The 17,750-nt window shown below is 37.3% G+C and overlaps 1 protein-coding gene across 3 annotated transcripts in view; it reads left to right on the top strand.

Moving 5' to 3' along the window:
• LOC136238647 (uncharacterized) overlaps positions 1-17,750 on the top strand; it is a 123,485-nt gene that overhangs the window by 71,972 nt on the left and 33,763 nt on the right. The window contains exons 2-4 of one of the 3 annotated variants that reach the window (XM_066029215.1): positions 559-610; positions 7,467-7,543; positions 17,558-17,677. In XM_066029215.1, the coding sequence (XP_065885287.1) occupies positions 7,507-7,543; positions 17,558-17,677 (157 nt within the window). In that variant the 5' untranslated portion in view covers positions 559-610; positions 7,467-7,506. Of the gene's footprint in view, positions 1-503; positions 611-4,147; positions 4,285-7,466; positions 7,544-17,557; positions 17,678-17,750 lie in introns of those variants that run through there. The other 2 variants (XM_066029214.1, XM_066029216.1) reach the window with 2 other exon arrangements.

The raw sequence follows: 17,750 nt of genomic DNA, 5'->3' as shown, positions 1-17,750 counted from the left end.
AACTGGCCACGACACTTCATCTGGAATTGTAACCCTGATTGCAAGGAGGTGTAGATGAGACTGCATGCATCAACATCAAAGAGGGGATTTCTTTCCTGAGACTTGTGGAATTTGGTCTCTATTTGCCTTATCAACTCTGTTCTATTGCTGACCATACCACAACTAATTAAAAATGCAAAGTTAACTAGTCATCAACTATTGTAACATTTATCTGTGACCTTGTGGCATTACAATTTTAGAGATAGCTATTATCAGAGGATACTTGGACTTTGATTTTACAAGTAGCTAATGTAGTGTATGGTTTTAGCTTTTTGTAGATCAGTTGAATTTCGTTTTTGTAGCTACCATTGCTATTTGGACACCATTATATATATATATATTTTGCATGTTTATGTGATGACGTCATTGGAATGGTAATTGTTTCCGCATTCCACGCCTACGATGTGAATGCTGTCCCACATGACACTGGCGAAAACATTAGGTGATTGTGACATTTCACCTAATGCTTTCGCCAGCGTCAGGTTGCAGCTGTGGGGATTGATCTGTAGCAAACGAAAGAAGATCTGCGTACTGAGTTGTTGCGGCAGCGTGGCTACCTACATTGTAACAAGTAATCATGTACCGTGGCTTGATTCTACTGAAATAGCCTATCTGTGTTTTGTTTGTATGCATATGTGATGTAGCTATATAGACCACGAGTAGTCTAAACCTCGGTATAAGTGACTGACTACAACGAACTAGACCAGAGATGCCAAGGTTCACAATCACTTAGGAGTGAAATTTCCTTGACGATGCCAAAGAGCCCCCATTGTTATCTTAGGAAGGCTCTGCACAAATTACTATGCACAAAGCAACATACAAGTTAATAGAGTAATTGTGATTTACAGGATGTAATGGTGTAATGCATATTAGCTAGTAGTTCCTCAATACATAAACAACTTAATGCATCTATTATATTAGTGCAGTTGGATAGCTAAACTAGCTTCATTTACTTTTCCTCAAATTCAGCTGCATTTAGCTGCAGTCACTTCATGGCTAGCTCTCAGCTTTAGATAGAACCCATCACACAGTACTGCCACACAGTCCATCCTTGTAATCCAGCCAAACTCGATCTAATGCCTACTTTAGTGCTATTTATAAATTAAATGTTTAAAAATAGGAGCAAGCGCCTATAAGTATAATTACAGCTATATTCAATTATAAGCGCATGTAGTTAGACATGGAGCTTGTAATCGATGGCAAATTAATGTTGAAGAAGAGTATAGCCATTCTGCAATGCGTAAGATTAACAGTTCCATGCGTGTGAGCGTGAGATTGCATGCAAATGAGTGAGACTTACGCCCAATGCGTGAAACTTGGTATGTCTGCTAGACAAGTAACCCGAGCATCAAACCGGGAACCTTTCGATTACCAGGCCGATGCTCTAGCTACTTTGCTTTACGCTGACGCGCAGCAGTAAGTAAATTAAGTCAGTACGAATGTATGCCAGGGCTAGTCTCGCGTAGCCAGACTCTTTTCTTTTGTGTGGGGGCGGGAAAGAAAAGGGTCTGGTGAACCTAGTACAGTATAGCATCAGGGGGTAGGACAAGCCCACGTGAACTGTTGTACATTACGCAATGCATTTAAGGGATGCTTGAAAATATTTCACGTGAGTGAATAGCCGTTACTATACAAAATATTGATGGAGAAGTTTCATATCAAAACTTGTGTAAGATATTCCGGATTTCCGAATGGGTTACGCCCGTTTCGTATAAAATAACACCGTCCTCTAAACAAGGCGCCATAACTTCCGCGTATTTTGGTTGACAGACACGAAGTTTGGTTTATCAGATTCCTTGATGAAAGGCGATTCGATTCATGTGTAAGTTCTTTGTGTAGTAACGAAGGGGAAGCTAGAAAGGAGCCTTGATCCGCAAAATTTACGTGTTCAGAATGCCCGTAAAAACACGTGTTTTTAAACATATTTCTATAAACTAACCTGTTTAACAATTTGTACGGTCGGAGTCTTATTAAGCATCCTTCGCTGCGTAGAATGATACCAAATTTAGCGAATTTGGTTGAGGATAACAACTTGTAAATTGGGATTTTCCCGGCGAGATAATTAAATTTTCCAATAGGTTAATGTATGGAGCGCGTATTATGTCATCATCAGCAGTAAATAACCGTCGCTATGGCGACATTTTCCCATTTGTACGGTCGGAATTGGATAGAGAAATTGAAGGGCTTTCTTTTATTGTATGGTGTGCTGTAGAAATTTTGTGAGTTAAAGGTTGTAAATTAGTGTTTTAGCGTTTAGTGTAAAATACATGTATTTTGTATTGGACAATAAATGACAAGGAATGATGAGATTTTATGATCAGCCTGTTTTACCAAGTTGAGGTTTCAAAAAGGATATTAAACAGATTTTAGATTTATTTAATGCATAATTCTTAATTTTTAAAGGTTTAACCCAGTGTTTGAAAACTTTTAATGTTGACCACCTGAAAATGCTTGATTTGACAAATCCCATACATATGTTTTGATATGTGACAAGGTTCGATGGATATTTGAGTTCTATCATGTTTATACTTTATGAAGGTGTGATTTTTGTGAAGAAATACAAAACCGTTACAAAGAAATCAGTGTTCCGAAATGACGATAGTCTCGCGTAGCCAGACCCTATTTCTCCTCACGGCGCTTATCAATTGGAAATTATAAGCGCCTGCTTTCGGAGCAGGCGCTTATAATTTCCAATCGATAAGCGCCGTGCGGAGAAATAGGGGGCTACGCGAGACTAAAATGATGACACGTATTATTATTATTATTATTATCAATTTTAGTCAAATGAGAAGGGTCGCACAAAAAGCTGAACCTGCAGACGTGCTCCCCAAAAGGACAAAACAGTACAAGATACAAGGACAATACACAAATGCAAAAACAACAAATAAAACAGTACAATAGTAGATAAATACAAAGCAACATTTAGTTTAAAAAGAAAGCGCCGGAGGGCAACAGAATAGTTTGTGGTCAGTTATCTGTAAGATATTGGAAGGTACGTTCAGTGTTCCAAAGGAAAGGTGAGTTAATGAAAAAGAAAACCGATAAGCATTGATGGTGGATATAGAGGTGTCTATGGCTGATGGATTTGAATGTTTATTAACTGCATAGAAATACCATGAAGAAGAAATTGTTGATTGGCATTGTTGGGAGTCGTAATATTACTTTTGTGGTAACTAAGTAATATAACGAAATACGCTATAAAAACAGGTAATATAACTCAAGTTACTTTACTTACAAATGTAATGCGTTACCTAAGTAATATAGTTACTGTAACGAATCTAATATTATGACTACAAGTAACGAAGTTACTAATCTCATTAGTAATCCACTGAGTAACGCCTAGCCACAACGAAGTAATGAAGCCTACTGAATGAAGCTTATTCACCAGCTTCTACCAAGATTTGCACACTGTCCAACAATGCAACCACGTCACGTGATAAGGCGGTAGTTTCACACGTGACAGCTTAAGGTTGTGGACACAAAGTAATATAATATGTAATATTATTATAGTTACTTTATTTTATGGGTAATATGTAAGGCCATACCTATTTAATCTTATGTTGCGCGGGCAAAATTATTTTAAATTTGGGTAGGTAGGTCGGTTTGAAAATGAAAATTAAAAAATTTAAACACAAGCATACAAAATGCAAATAATGAATGTAGCTATAATAAAACATACACAGTTTAAAATCTAGGTTTCATACTCTTCTAGTAGCATCAGATATCTCCAAAAGAGCTTTCCCATCGTATTCTACAATTTTAGAGCATTGGATGATCTTCAATGGTCCCTTTTGGACTATATCACGAGGGTGCTGATGATGTGTTGTCTTTAATTAAGTACACGTGATCCGCACACGTGATTTTCAAAATTATTTCATTTGAAGAAAAATGTAGTCGGTCGGGCCCGCGCAACATAAGATCAAATAGGTATGGCCTAACTGTAACTAAATAGTTCAGTTGTAAGTAATATGTAATATGTAACTAGTTACTTTTTAAATGTAACTAGTTACTTTAAAAGTAACTTGCCCAACACTGCTGATTGGTGGTGCAAGATGTTATGTACTTGATAGATAGTGAAGTGCTTTTGTCTCTGGTGTAATGATGGCCACTCCAATTGATCTAAGCAACAGTCAGGTGATCTGGACCATTGTTTGCAGGCAGGATTCCAACGACGCCACTAACGGTCTCCGCATTTATCAAACAACCACAAACAATCGTCTGCGTTGGATATATCCCTATAGAGAGGTAGAAGAATCCATTTCTTTTGAATATATTTTAGTAGCATTAAGGGCCTTATGTAATGCTATTACGAATTCACGTGGGCTTGTCCTACCCTCCCTGGTATAGCATCGTCGTTGGGCTATCCCAAGATTGTGGGGATTCTACTGCTCAGCTTCCGGATTGTTTGTGCGTGCAAATTACGTGATCTGCTGCATTTGCATCCTGTTACCATAGATATTTATGGTAACAGGATGCAAATATTAGCAAATTACATCATTCGTGCCAATCAACAATCCGAAAGCTGCACAGTAGAATTCCCACAATCTCAGGATAGCCCAACGACGATGCTATACTATGTTCACCAGACCCTTTTCTTTCCCTGCCCCCACACACAAGGGTTTGGCTATGCGAGACTATGCCGGGGCAAGTGAGCTCCAGTATTGAGACAGTTTTCAGTTCTTCATTATACACAGGCCGGTATGGAGTCTATGGACAATGTCACAGTTGAAATATTTGCTGATGGCAAATGTACATCAGATTCACCTCCTGCCACAATTCTACTGCCTGCTTGTTACTAGTATGCTGCCCATACCGGCCTGTGTATATAACGAAGAACTGAAAACTGTGTGCATGTCTCATTTCTGGAGCTCACTTGCCCATGCATTTAATTCTCATACAAACTTTACTCAGTGCTGTGCATCAGCATTAAGAAGGAAAGCCTTAGTACCAACAAATAGTTGCCGAGCTTGTTGATCACTTGGGCTTTGAGTCAGTACTACACTGTTGAAATCGGCTGCCTTGGCCATTAATTACCTTAATGAGACCATTATGGCAATGAAAAACATTTCAAATCAAAGTTTCTCCCCACTCCAAAACAACACTCGATAGAGAGTAGCAGCAATTGCTATCACCACGTCCCAGAGATTATTCTTTGCTCACAGCAACCCGACTTGGACTAATTAACTTATTTTTTAATTTTGTTTTTAATTTTGTTTTGTTTTGTGTCCATCCTTGTCATGCCTACTTTGACTTTGGTCTTTGTGATTGCATGTACATGTGAGCGAGGAATTGTATGTATTATTTAACACTTCATCTCTCTCTTTTTTTAAAGGAAAATGCCTCCCATTAAATTTGGTTGACTGCTCTATTAGAGTATCTTGATCTTTAACACAAAAATATTTGTATTTCTAAGATCTTAATTACAATAATAATGACCAATGTGGTAGGCAAAGTGGTATGTGGGCAGGTGATGAGAAGCAAGGAATTAATAGATGTTGGCCTTATATATGTGTGATACATAAGTAGCTACAAAAATGCATGAAAATTGCAACAGAACATAACTATTTATAGCAAAAAAGTACTTACAAACCAAAAATTAAAAAAAGATTTAGATTGCTTAACAGTTTTGGCATCATATAAAGCAGCTGGCTGGAGATTTCAAATTGCATGATAATTATTTCAACTGTTTTGCCATAGATTTAGCTGTTAGTTTGTTCTAACTGCTGGAACATAAAGTCTGCGATATCACTAAAATGAACTTTGTGTACGGATTTCATGACATGGAACTATTGGATAATAAAGGTAAGAGGCTAGTTAGCGTGATGTGGTGATGCGAAATAGTCCCACCAGACCAAACCAGACTTAAGGTTTGGTATCAATGTAAAACCAGGCAAATTTGTCTTGTAATTAAGTATGAATGCCTCACCACTGCTCCTTGCTGAAGTATGTAAACGTTAACATAGTGAATCGCCATCTCTCCCAATACCCTCTGTACAAAAGTGTCCGCACTATCAGCCGCCATTTTGTGCTTTGATGTTATTGCGGATATGGTTCATAGTATGGCTATATTGAGCTAGAAAACAGAATTAGTATGGTGTTAGGCCCCCAAGGAATTTTGAAAAATTAATATTCTGAGGTTAAATTTGGTATCTGTTATTTGCAACACTGAAAGTATGAATGCCAATATATAGTAGCTAGTACACTGTACTGAGCTAGAAAACAGAATTGGTTAAGGTCCAGGCTATAATATATGCTGCCCAAGGAAAAAAATCAATTTTTTGAGATTGAATTTGGTAGCAATTTTGACTAAAATTATTTTGTAAATGTTTACAGTTCTATTGGAGTATCTTGATCTCCATATGTAGAGGGGCTCTAACCCACCTAGTTCCCCTTGTACTTCCTATGTTATACTCTTGTTATTATGGCAAATAAAGCCGCACAGTAAAATTGTGGTTTTTGAGCTATAGGGATATATAGTGTATAACTGCTGGAGCATTCCAGAAGTTTCTAGAACTACATTACTAGAACTGATTTATAAAGTTGATCAGTAGGAGGTTGGTCATGGTCATAACCCCATGACTTGTGTAGGCCTGCGCCAGTTATGCCAGCATAATTTTGGGCGTAATAGGTAGCCAAAAGCATTGAGCGTAATGCCAGCATAATAGGAACAATTTTTGTGCATTGATTATTGTGAAGAAAAAATTAGTTAAAGATCAATATACTCTAATAGAACAGTCAACACATGTGAAATATCCTAATAGAACATTCACAGATGCATTGAATACTCTAATAGAGCAATCAAGACGCAATTTATGAGCATATGTGGAGCATAATGGGACACAACTGGGCATAATTGGAGCATAATACAGGAAATTTTGGAGCATTGCTCAAAAGCATAATAGGCTCAGGCCTAGACTTGTGATTATACGACCAAACACTGTTCCAAGTGTTTAGGCTTGCAATTGGGAACAGCATGTTTTTACCTGTAAGATACTTGAATTATTTCAACACAGGGTTCAATATTTTTTGAGATTATGAGATAAATGATGACGCATAACCCATTATTTATGTAAGAAATTCCATTTTAAAGGAAGTGGACAAGTAATGCAACAGGCAGTGATATTTAAGTGGCTATGGCTATTAAATATTTGTTCTGTGAATTTAGATTTTACCTAGTACTGTAGCTAATCCCATTTTTATTGCTCTGATTTCTTTTAAAACTGCAAACAGTCAAATTTCAACATATTCTCACTACCAGTTTACCTTGCATGCATGACAACAAATCAGTTGTTTTGTGCATCAGTAATAATTGGTTATAACTATGTAGAATTCTAACGTGAGGGTGGTACTAAAATTGTTAGCTTCTTATGCATGCTAAACTACTCATTTATGTTTTAAAGTCTGTGTTTTAAAAAAATGTTGTGCAGGTTCTGAAGAAATCTTACAGGGTTGAACACAGCTGTTGATATGGATGAAAACACTAATAGCACCAGCAGTATTAAAGGTTTGATGTGATGTTATATATGTTTATATGCTGACTTGCATCATCCTAAAAATTATGACTTATTCTACCGCTGTGACTAAATGAAACTGGCCATAATTTGAGGCAATATGGTACTAAACTCAAAAGTATATATTAGACATGCACCTACCCTGGTAGATTTGGGATTTGACAAGAGGGAGTAGGTGCATGGAGCATTAGTCTGGCCAGTGTGGTCCCCCACAAGCTGTATATAGACATTTCATAAACTTCATACTCAATAGTTTGGTTTAGTTTAGATTCAATCTAATGAACAATCTTCACTACAAAATAGGTTGTAGTTTTTTATTAGTGGCTAATAGCCAAATTAAATGTAAACTATTACATGTTATGACTAGTTAAACAAGTTATTATGTGAATGTTGTTACACATGATGGCCACCTATTTCCTGCAATCAGTAGCTATATCATGCCATTAGAGATGTGATAAACACCGCACATTAGATAAAATAGAATTCTAGGAAACATGATGGGAATTGAAGAAAATAGGAATGGGAATGACCAATGGAATATGGCTGATAAAGGTCAACATTTCAACATACAGTTGGATTTATGTTTTTTGTAAAATTTTCTGCTAGTTATGAAATTGAAACAGTCTAATAAAGCAGTCATACCGGCATAATAAAGCAGATTGTACCGGCATATTTTCTGGCATAATAGGTATGTGTGGGAATCAGGAATTATGCTAGCATTTTGAGGTGATTATAAAGCTTTAACAGTAGGAAAATCTACAGATTGCACAATTCCGTTTAAAAGATCGAGATACTCTAATAGAGCAGTCAGAAACTCTAATAGAACAGTCACTGAATATTATTTACTCTAATAAAGCAATCACATTGAAACTAAATATTCTAATACAGCAACCAGCTAAAGAATTCAAGATTATTGGAAGCTTAAACATCAATGAAAATGATCTGATACAGCAATAAACTGGCATTATTAGCCAATTATGGTGGCATCATTTTGGGAATAATGGGCAATTCTGAAAAGCATAATAGGTGATTTTTTGAGCACTGCTCAAAAGCATAATACTCAATTTTTGGAGCATAATAGCCTCATGCCTAGCAGTCACCTGTAATATACTCTAATAGAGCAGTCAGCTTTAATTTATGCATAAGTAAGATACTTATTTAGTAAATGTATAGTCTAATTTCAGGAGATAGCAGCTAGATTAAAATATTCATGATGATAACTCATGTACTTTAGTTTGTAGACTATATTATGATTCCAGTTCTGTCTACAAAAAAGAACACAAGTATATATAGCTCACATCAGATCATAGCTATGCTCCAAGCTGCATGGTTACATGAACGTTATCTTCTCAGCAATGTCTTATATTTTCACAGAGTTTCCAACAAGAAATGTACGTAATAATGGCCGTCAGCTTACTCTGGGGAACATTATTATAATAGTCAGCAATGAGAAATGAATAAAAAAGGTGACTGAACTTCAAAAGTATCACAAACTGGAAGAATGAAAGCCTTTTACAGTTTGTAACATTAGGTATCTTTAGCTTTCTCCTTGGAGTTACTGTACAAGATATCATACTGCTTTATCCCATCACGTGATTTCTTGCTTATTCTGAGGTGGTAAGTGCAACTTTAATGCCCAAAGCTTTACATAGACTCAGTTAATTAAAATACTAGTTCCCTTGTCCTTTGAGTCTATATGTAGTTATGGTTTCAAAACAAAATTAGCAGCATTTCAGTGTTTGCAAGTCCATACTGTTCAGCTATGGCTAAATTATTTTAGAATTTTAGTGCAGCGCGACTGCTCTATTAGGGTATTTTGATTCATGCTTAATGAAGATTTCTGGTGCGAATCCAACCTGTATATTGAGAAGGTGACCATTGTCACCTTTTTCCATTGGTCATTGTTGTGATTCTGCATTCTGTTCTGGTGAATGCCATCCCATTACCATTTCCCTAGAATTCTACTGCACATTCCTGCCTCCGTGTGTACTGTTGATGTTGTAAGGAAGTTAGATAGTTGGTATAGTAAACACATGCAGTACTTCAGTGGACAAGCAACCCAAAGGAATGATGTAACAACCTTCAAGAGTAGTTATTACATCATTCTTGAGGGGTAATCGCTAGCCTGTTTTGCTCTTAAGTTTGCCTATTATGCTGTGGTACAATTTAGCCTATAATTTACACTTTCTGAGTAGATAATTTCATGGTTGTGGGCACCTACTTAAAAGTAAAAGCATTGCCATAGCCTGTCTGTGATCTATTTAGCTGTATTGTGAAGTATACCTCTAATATTTTCCAAAACAACTACCAAAATAATATGTTGATAATGACAGCTTGGCAGTATTGGTTAGGCACAGCCAAGCTAAAAAATGTCTTCAGATCAACCCCAAACCCTTCCAAAAAGTTTCTATGGAATTTTAATTTTTTTTCTGGATGGTTAACATATAGCAGGAAAGTTTGGTGGGAGGAAACTTTGGAATTTGCTGCAATAGGGGAAAGTTTGGCAAATTTGTTAGTAGCTAATGCAGATTGTATTGGATTAAAGATTTGGCAGATTTTAGTTTGGCAAAATATTGCTCACTCACCAATTCACACCAAACTTTTTGCCAGCCAAACTTTCCTGCTATTTATTTATAATAGATAAAACAATGTATACACATTAGGCATGAGGCCTTTCACAGTTACCATATCCTATTACAGACCGATAAGTGTCTAATATAAAAGAGTTAATTGTGGGTGCTGAGATTACGAAACTAGGTATATCATTCCACTGATCAAGTATTCAGTGGCTGAAAAAGCTCTGTCTTATTGAAGTACTGGCTCTTTGTTTGTAAAGTTTGAGATGGTGTTCTCTGTTACTGTTGGTGATGTTCAAGATAAAAAGACTCTTAAGATCAACATTATAATGATTATTTAATATCTTGTATATGGTAGCCACCATTTTATTATTCCATGAAACTGGGTTACAAAGGTATACAATTATACTTCTTGCCTCCTTTTGTGGATAAAGGGAAATTTTTGGTTAGAAAAGCATGATCCCTAATATACAGTACTACCATACTGTATGATAATCGTCCATATTATACAGTACTACTGTACTGTATATTGTACAGTATTTCTGTACTGTATGATGTGTGCAAGATTTATACAGAATTTCTTTGTTGTTATAGCATGAGGCTATGGTGTTCAGTATGTGTCTCACAGAACTCTGTCCTTGTTACTTCCCTTGCGCTGCGTTGTCTTGCTGATAGTATCACAAGTTTATGGAAAATTAGAAATTTTAAGTTTGATTAGGGATCATAGAAAAAAAAGTAGGGGAAAAAGGGAGGTGTCGCCTACACTTGCAGATACAGTAGTGAAAATTTAATCCATAATTCAGTCAAGGTCACTTGTTTGATTACTTTTTTGTAACATTATTATGACTGGTGAACCCACGCATACCACATCAAAAGAAAGGATGGTGCCAGAATTAATTTTTTCATCTGAATGCATGCCCCAGCTATCAAAAAACTGCTTTGAAAGTGCAGTGGCCATTATGCTTCGCTTTCAGCTATGTTCAGCCCATTACACAGTGCTACAGATGAAAAACAGTACAAGAAGTGCCACGAAAATGTGACGTTTTACTCACCTCAACTATCAATTACTGCCTTGAAAGTGCAGCAACCTTTACGCTTCGCTTTCAGCTATGTTCAGCCCGTTACACAGCATTACAAATGAAGAACAGTGTTAGAATCGTCTCTGCAATCAATCCAGTCACCATGGAAAATACAGACGATTCCCGTTTACAACGTACTGTAGGGAAGCCATGCATCGAGCTACTGCAAATCGACACCTTGGGCTGTCAGCAAAAAGAAATGGGACACAAAGAAGGACAAAGGTAAGTCCATGATGCATACATTGTATGTACTGCACTATGCCAAAAGGCATGTTTCAGGACGAAGCAACGTCGAATAGTGAAAAAATCAAGCCCATAGCGTTAGTCGTTATCGAGTTATGCTTGTCTGAAGGCATCAGGCAGGCAGGCAAGTTAGTCAGTAGAAAATTCCATTGAATAAATTTTTTTTAAATTTTGTAGCAGTTTATTGGAAGTCTTTAGGATCATACTGAAGGCACTTTTGGGCTTGGTTATACCTAACCAATACTGCCAAGGTGCCAGGATGGAGTTGTGAAGCTGGTTTTTGGGTGAATGTTTTGGCTAGGAAAACCCAAATCTCCATGATCCCTAATATACAGTACGGTATTATACAGTGTGGTAGTACGGTATAGTCGGGATCATAGAGGTTTGGGCTTTCTTCAATATCACCCAAAAAACTACTTCACTTTTTCCTTCAAAACAGCTTGATGGTGTTGGTTAATCATTGCCAAACTGAAAAATCTTTTCAGGGTGACCTCAAACCCTTCCAACAAGTTTCTATGGAAATCAAGACTCACGGTAGTGAGTCGCGCGGCCAGTAAAGCAGAAACGCGCCGCAGACAATAAATGACGCGACCACTACGTGAGGATTTTACAAGAACGAACGTTGTCAAATTCGGCCTTCCTGTAATCCACCCGTCACTTACGCTATCCCTCTGAAACTCTGGAGTTGAACTCATCGTGTCACTAGTAACTACCACACAAGCAGTGAAGCAAATCCATGCCGATTGTTTCGTGATTGAGGTTGCCGACATCAAAGGGGAAGTTTCATTTTTTATTTTTTATTTTTATTTTTTATCGCATGCGGTTAGACGCAACCGCAGGTGTATGCCTTGCGTTCCTTTGTGCATTCCGAACATTGATCGCCCTGTTATCGCTTCAGTATTCACTCAATCACCTCAAGATTCACATCATCGATTTCACCATACATGATTACCCTACTGTCATGATTTCAGCACCAAACGAAGTTTCAGTCGTACTCAGTCGACCTAGAGGCCAAATACAAATCCCAGATTGTTGTTTTCCGCAATACTCGCTTGGCATGTAGGGCAATGTGTCTTTAAACTGTTCTTAAAGTTTCGTTCAGATTGAAACATTTGTTTTCGAGAATGGCTAGTTTGAAATTTGAATTTAGTCGCCCCCACGTCATTTGCTCTCTAAGAATTTTACTCGGAATTTAAAGAATGACGCAGAGCACAACTGCGGTCACTGGGTATTGATGAACTGGCGCTCTATGTAGTTAATCAGTACATATAGCCACCAAGAAGTGTGCTGCCATAGATTGTATAGTCCATAGATATAATCGATGGTGCTGCATACCATCCTTCGTTTTGAAATTAGTCGCCCCCACATAATTTGTCCTCTAAGGGCGCGGCTTAAAGAATGACACAAGAGTACAACTGCGGTTACCAGTTGTTGACACAAGCTGTGAGTAATTAGCACATGTAGCTAGCTTAAAAAGAAGTGTGCAAAATCGCCTAATACAATTGTCACCATGCATTATTGCATTTTATAGCACCCCCACACAAAATTACACATGTAATTACAACATACAGAGGAGACACATGAATACCAAACACTTTTCACAACAATAATGTAAGAATTGTACAATAATGACTGTAATATAACTGCTATGCAAATGTTTTCCAGTGGCCCGCCATGGTAGCAAGTCTCACATGACGGCATGTATATTCATCCAAACACAATGGGAGTAGCGAGTAAGTATGATGACAACAAGTTGGTATGACTCCATTTGTAGAATCCAGATGAGTGGGTGTGGCTCCAGTATGTCTAAACAGTTAACAAACATTCCTGTTATAAATACGTGCTAGAGTTGCAATATAATAGTATAGTATTTAAATGCAATAATACATAGTCTCCATTGCATCATTATCAAACGACACTAAGTGGAGGATATTGTTGCATCTCTAGTATGTACACTCTATCAGTACAACCTATCTTAATGGCCACTAGTATAGAAAGACAACCACTCTTGAAAAGCCAATTCCAATTGAGAATTTATACACTGTTACCTGCTGAATGAGTGAAGGTGGCAATAAACAAGTTCCACCGTAATTTATACACGTGATCTGATCCTGTATATTCTGTCAGTGGATGAGATCCACTTGGCCAGGACAAAATGTGACTCAAGTGCCCTGGATGATCCATACTCAACCAACTTATGACCCAGTGGCACAATGGAACTGACTATTTATAGAGAATACATACAATTATATTTATTTCTAAGATGTGTGGATGTGTGGACACATTACAACACATTACATGTACATACAAGACATGCTACGTACTGTTTTAGCATTTCAAGTCACCACATTATACACGTACCAGTCAACAATGCTTCATAGTGCCCATCAGTAAACCTGAAGAAAAGTTACGAAAAATAAAAATTCACATAAGTACAATGAAACCTCATTAATATGGCAGGCTGTGGGACCAAAAAATTTGGCCTGAATAACAAGGTGGCCTTATTAATGAGGTCATAAGTAATGCTTAGCTATATTTGGGACCTACTAGAGGTGGCCAATATAATGAGGTGGTCTTATTAAAGAGGTGACCACTAAGTGAGGTTTCACTGTACACATAGTTCACAATATTGTGAACAATATTAATGGTTAACAATATACACTGAAACCTGCAGGTCACTTCTTGTGGAAGATTGCTCTCTACACAAAATGACACATTCAGAGATTGTATTTAGATGGATGATACAGTAACGCATTGTGACCAATACTCGTGATGTGTCACTGCTAGGCAGCAACCATATACACGGCACTGCCACATCACACTTGCTCGCACACACAATTTTGCTAAAGATTTTACAAATTGATAATTAAGGGGTGTGGCAACTAGCTGTTTCGCTCGCAAGACTGTGTGGCAGCTGTTTCCCTTCTGTACAAGTGGCCACCAAGACAGGTCCACTGTGGATGAAAGCCAGGCATTAGATATTTGGTATTTCATGTGTTGAAGACATTCCAGGGCTTCTGGTAGTCTCAAATCTCACCACAGTTTAACTCAGGCAGTGTTGTGGTCACCACTAAACTACTGGAATGTTGTGTTATGTTCATCTTATGCTTGGCTACTATATTGTAGAACTGAAATGGATACTCTGAAAAATATATCCTATGGATAATGACTTCATCACTTTCTTCATCAGGAGCTTATAAGGACCAATAGTGAAACTTTTTACACTTGGGGCTGACAGTCAACTGCCTATGTCTGAAGCAGTGCTTTTGGTGCTCTAACAGATTTCCTTGCTGCCAGCACTCACTGTCTCATACGCTGTCATACACTAAATCCATCTCTATAGCCAGTTAGAACAGCATGCTTCTTACCTTTTTTTAAGGCCGCATAATGCAGCCACCTCTTTAAAAGGCAAGGTTAGAAAATTTTGTCCCTAAGGCCTGAATAATGACCAGTTTTCACTGTACTATTAGTGATTAGTGATCATAGGGGATTATTTATTAAGATACTAAGATATACAAACGCTACAACCTCTAAATATAGCAGTAAATTTTTTACCCTGGTTCAATGTCTCGTAATAATCGTGACTTCGTGAGAGACTCTACTGTGACAAATACATGTTTATCATGATATGTGCTAATCGCCTTTTTACAATTAAGTTTTACAACACAAATACATGTATAGTTAAACTCACCAATGGCGACTAAATCCCTTCAACACGAAAAGACAAGTAATGAGACAACCTTGGAGACAACAGCCACACAAGCCTATTCTGGCGCGTTTATTTAGTAGTAATATAAATTTTAAAGGCGTTTATTTACAACAGGACATAATTACGCGCCCCTCTATTGTCTCTGTACATACTTGCCTTTTCTTTACTATTCTCATTTCATTTCACAAGACCTCTTGGCAGGGACGTAGCTTCTTCACTTGAATTAGTCAATACTTGAAGTAGATCGAGATACTCTAATAGAACAGTCACATTTCTACAAGTGCCATATTTTTATATTGTAAAGTCTGTAAGTAGCTAGTAATTTAAACTATACAATCCGATGCTAAGCAGAAGTTGTAACTATGCTAAATATTGATTGCTGTGTTACAGCTGTTTTGTGACTGCTCTAATAGAGTATCTTGATTGTTTCAATGCAGTACAAGATGAAAGGCAAAGTGTTGTTAAGGGTTTACTAGTTAAAATGGGTGTTAGTTGACTGCAGTTGCATGCCACTAACAGGGCCGTCCAGAGAAATTAGAGGGGCCAGGGAAAAGAGTTAAAGAGAGGCCCAGGGGCAAGGAAGGGTCTAGATCCTGACTGCTCTATTAGAGTATATCGATCTTTCTTTAAACAGGTATTCAAGTGGCCCCTTTCGGGCTGTGGCAGGGGGAAAAATACCCCAGTTACCCCCATGTGGGCGGCCCTGGCCACTAAAATTACAGTTACATTTTAATATTCTGTCACTGTAATCTGGGGTTTCTGTCAAAACCATGGAAACTCACCTACTGTTATCAACAGTGCATTGCTTATTTTAACAAAAAGTATTGAAATCCCATCCAAAAACAGCTTATAGTTGTAAAAAAAGTGCGCGTCCAAGTAAAGCAGAGTTAGCTGCGACAAAAAGTAATGATATCATAATGCGGCCATGTGCGAGGTGTGCAAGTTGTAAAATTAATATTAGCTAATCAGATAATACAATGTTATTGTTAAAGTGTTAATGAGAACTATGTGATGCTGCTAGTTTTTAAGTGTGTGCATGAGCATCTTCATAAATGCCACATAAATTTAATTCTCAATAAAGCAATGTGTATAGATTCTCTGATAGTAATAAATAGTTTGAGTTTGGCCGCCTTTCCTGTATACAGCAATGCTACGAACAAAGGAAAGGTGGCCAAACTCAAACTATTTATTACTATCAGAGAATCTATACACATTGCTTTATTGAGAATTAAATTTATGTGGCATTTATGAAGATGCTCATGCACACACTTAAAAACTAGCAGCATCACATAGTTCTCATTAACACTTTAACAATAACATTGTATTATCTGATTAGCTAATATTAATTTTACAACTTGCACACCTCGCACATGGCCGCATTATGATATCATTACTTTTTGTCGCAGCTAACTCTGCTTTACTTGGACGCGCACTTTTTTTACAGCTATAAGCTGTTTTTGGATGGGTACATTTTAAGTTTCTGCTAACCCCTGACTAACTGACTACTGATGCCTTTAGCCAAGCATAACTCAACTACGGTTAATGCTATGGACTTGATTTCTTCATTGTTCTACATCACTTCAGCCCTAGATGTGCCCTTTTTCCAACTGCAGCAGTTGCAGTACATGTATTTTTGTCCTCCCTTTTCTTTCTCCATTGCCTCAAAGGTGTTGATTTGTGGTAGCATGCAGTGGCTCTTGCAAAAAAATTGTCTCTAATTTCTGTAGTGAGTGGATTGATTGCAGAAGCGCTTCTCATACTGTTCTTTGCTTGTAATGCTGTATAACTACTGAAATAAGGCTGAAAACAAAGCTAAATGGCAAATAATGCGTTTTAGTAATTATTAGTTGGGAAACGAGTTACATCTGGCTGGTACCATTTGTTCCTTTGGTGTGGTATGCATTAGTTCACCAGCTAATTCACCAGCTAGTCATTGTTACAAAAAGAGTAAATAAACAAGTATAAGGAAAAATAGAAATTTTATATTTGAATTAGATGACCTCCCTTGTTTCTTTGCTTTTTATAAATCTCCTTGTACTTGTGGTAATGTATTCTCTCACACAACATATTTATGCTGTTATGTTTGTAGTCATTGCTGTTGGACTGTGACATGGCTAGGTGTATACTATAGGTGCATGATAGAACATGGTGAATCCATATGCAATAAGTCACTCTGAATACCATGAGAGGCTTTCCATTTCTGTTTGTTCTTATCCGAGGTGATGATCTGTCACTCACACTATACTACGTATCACAACAGTTTGAAAATATTTAGATGTGTTTAGTCATCACCTTTGACTGTTTCAATGGGATGATTTGGAAAGAAAAATGTTTAATTAGATGATCCCTACCACTATAATATAGGAAACTTGATTTGACATTGCATATTCTCCATCATAGTTGTTGGGTATGGTAGACCACTGGTGAGTACAGACAACACAGCTAATGACCATACTGTAGTGAGTAAACCAGATTGTTTGTATGGACCACAAGTGATTGATGTGATTATGAGAAAACCTGGTAAGATGATAATTATAATTGATTATCCACTCAAAATTGCTGCCTAAAAAAGTTGCAAGAGGTGGCAGCCAAG

Source organism: Dysidea avara, chromosome 11, assembly GCF_963678975.1.
Source record: "Dysidea avara chromosome 11, odDysAvar1.4, whole genome shotgun sequence".
NCBI lineage: Eukaryota > Metazoa > Porifera > Demospongiae > Dictyoceratida > Dysideidae > Dysidea > Dysidea avara.
Note: the sequence above shows the minus strand (reverse complement) of the source record. Positions and strands in the feature narration are given on the sequence as shown.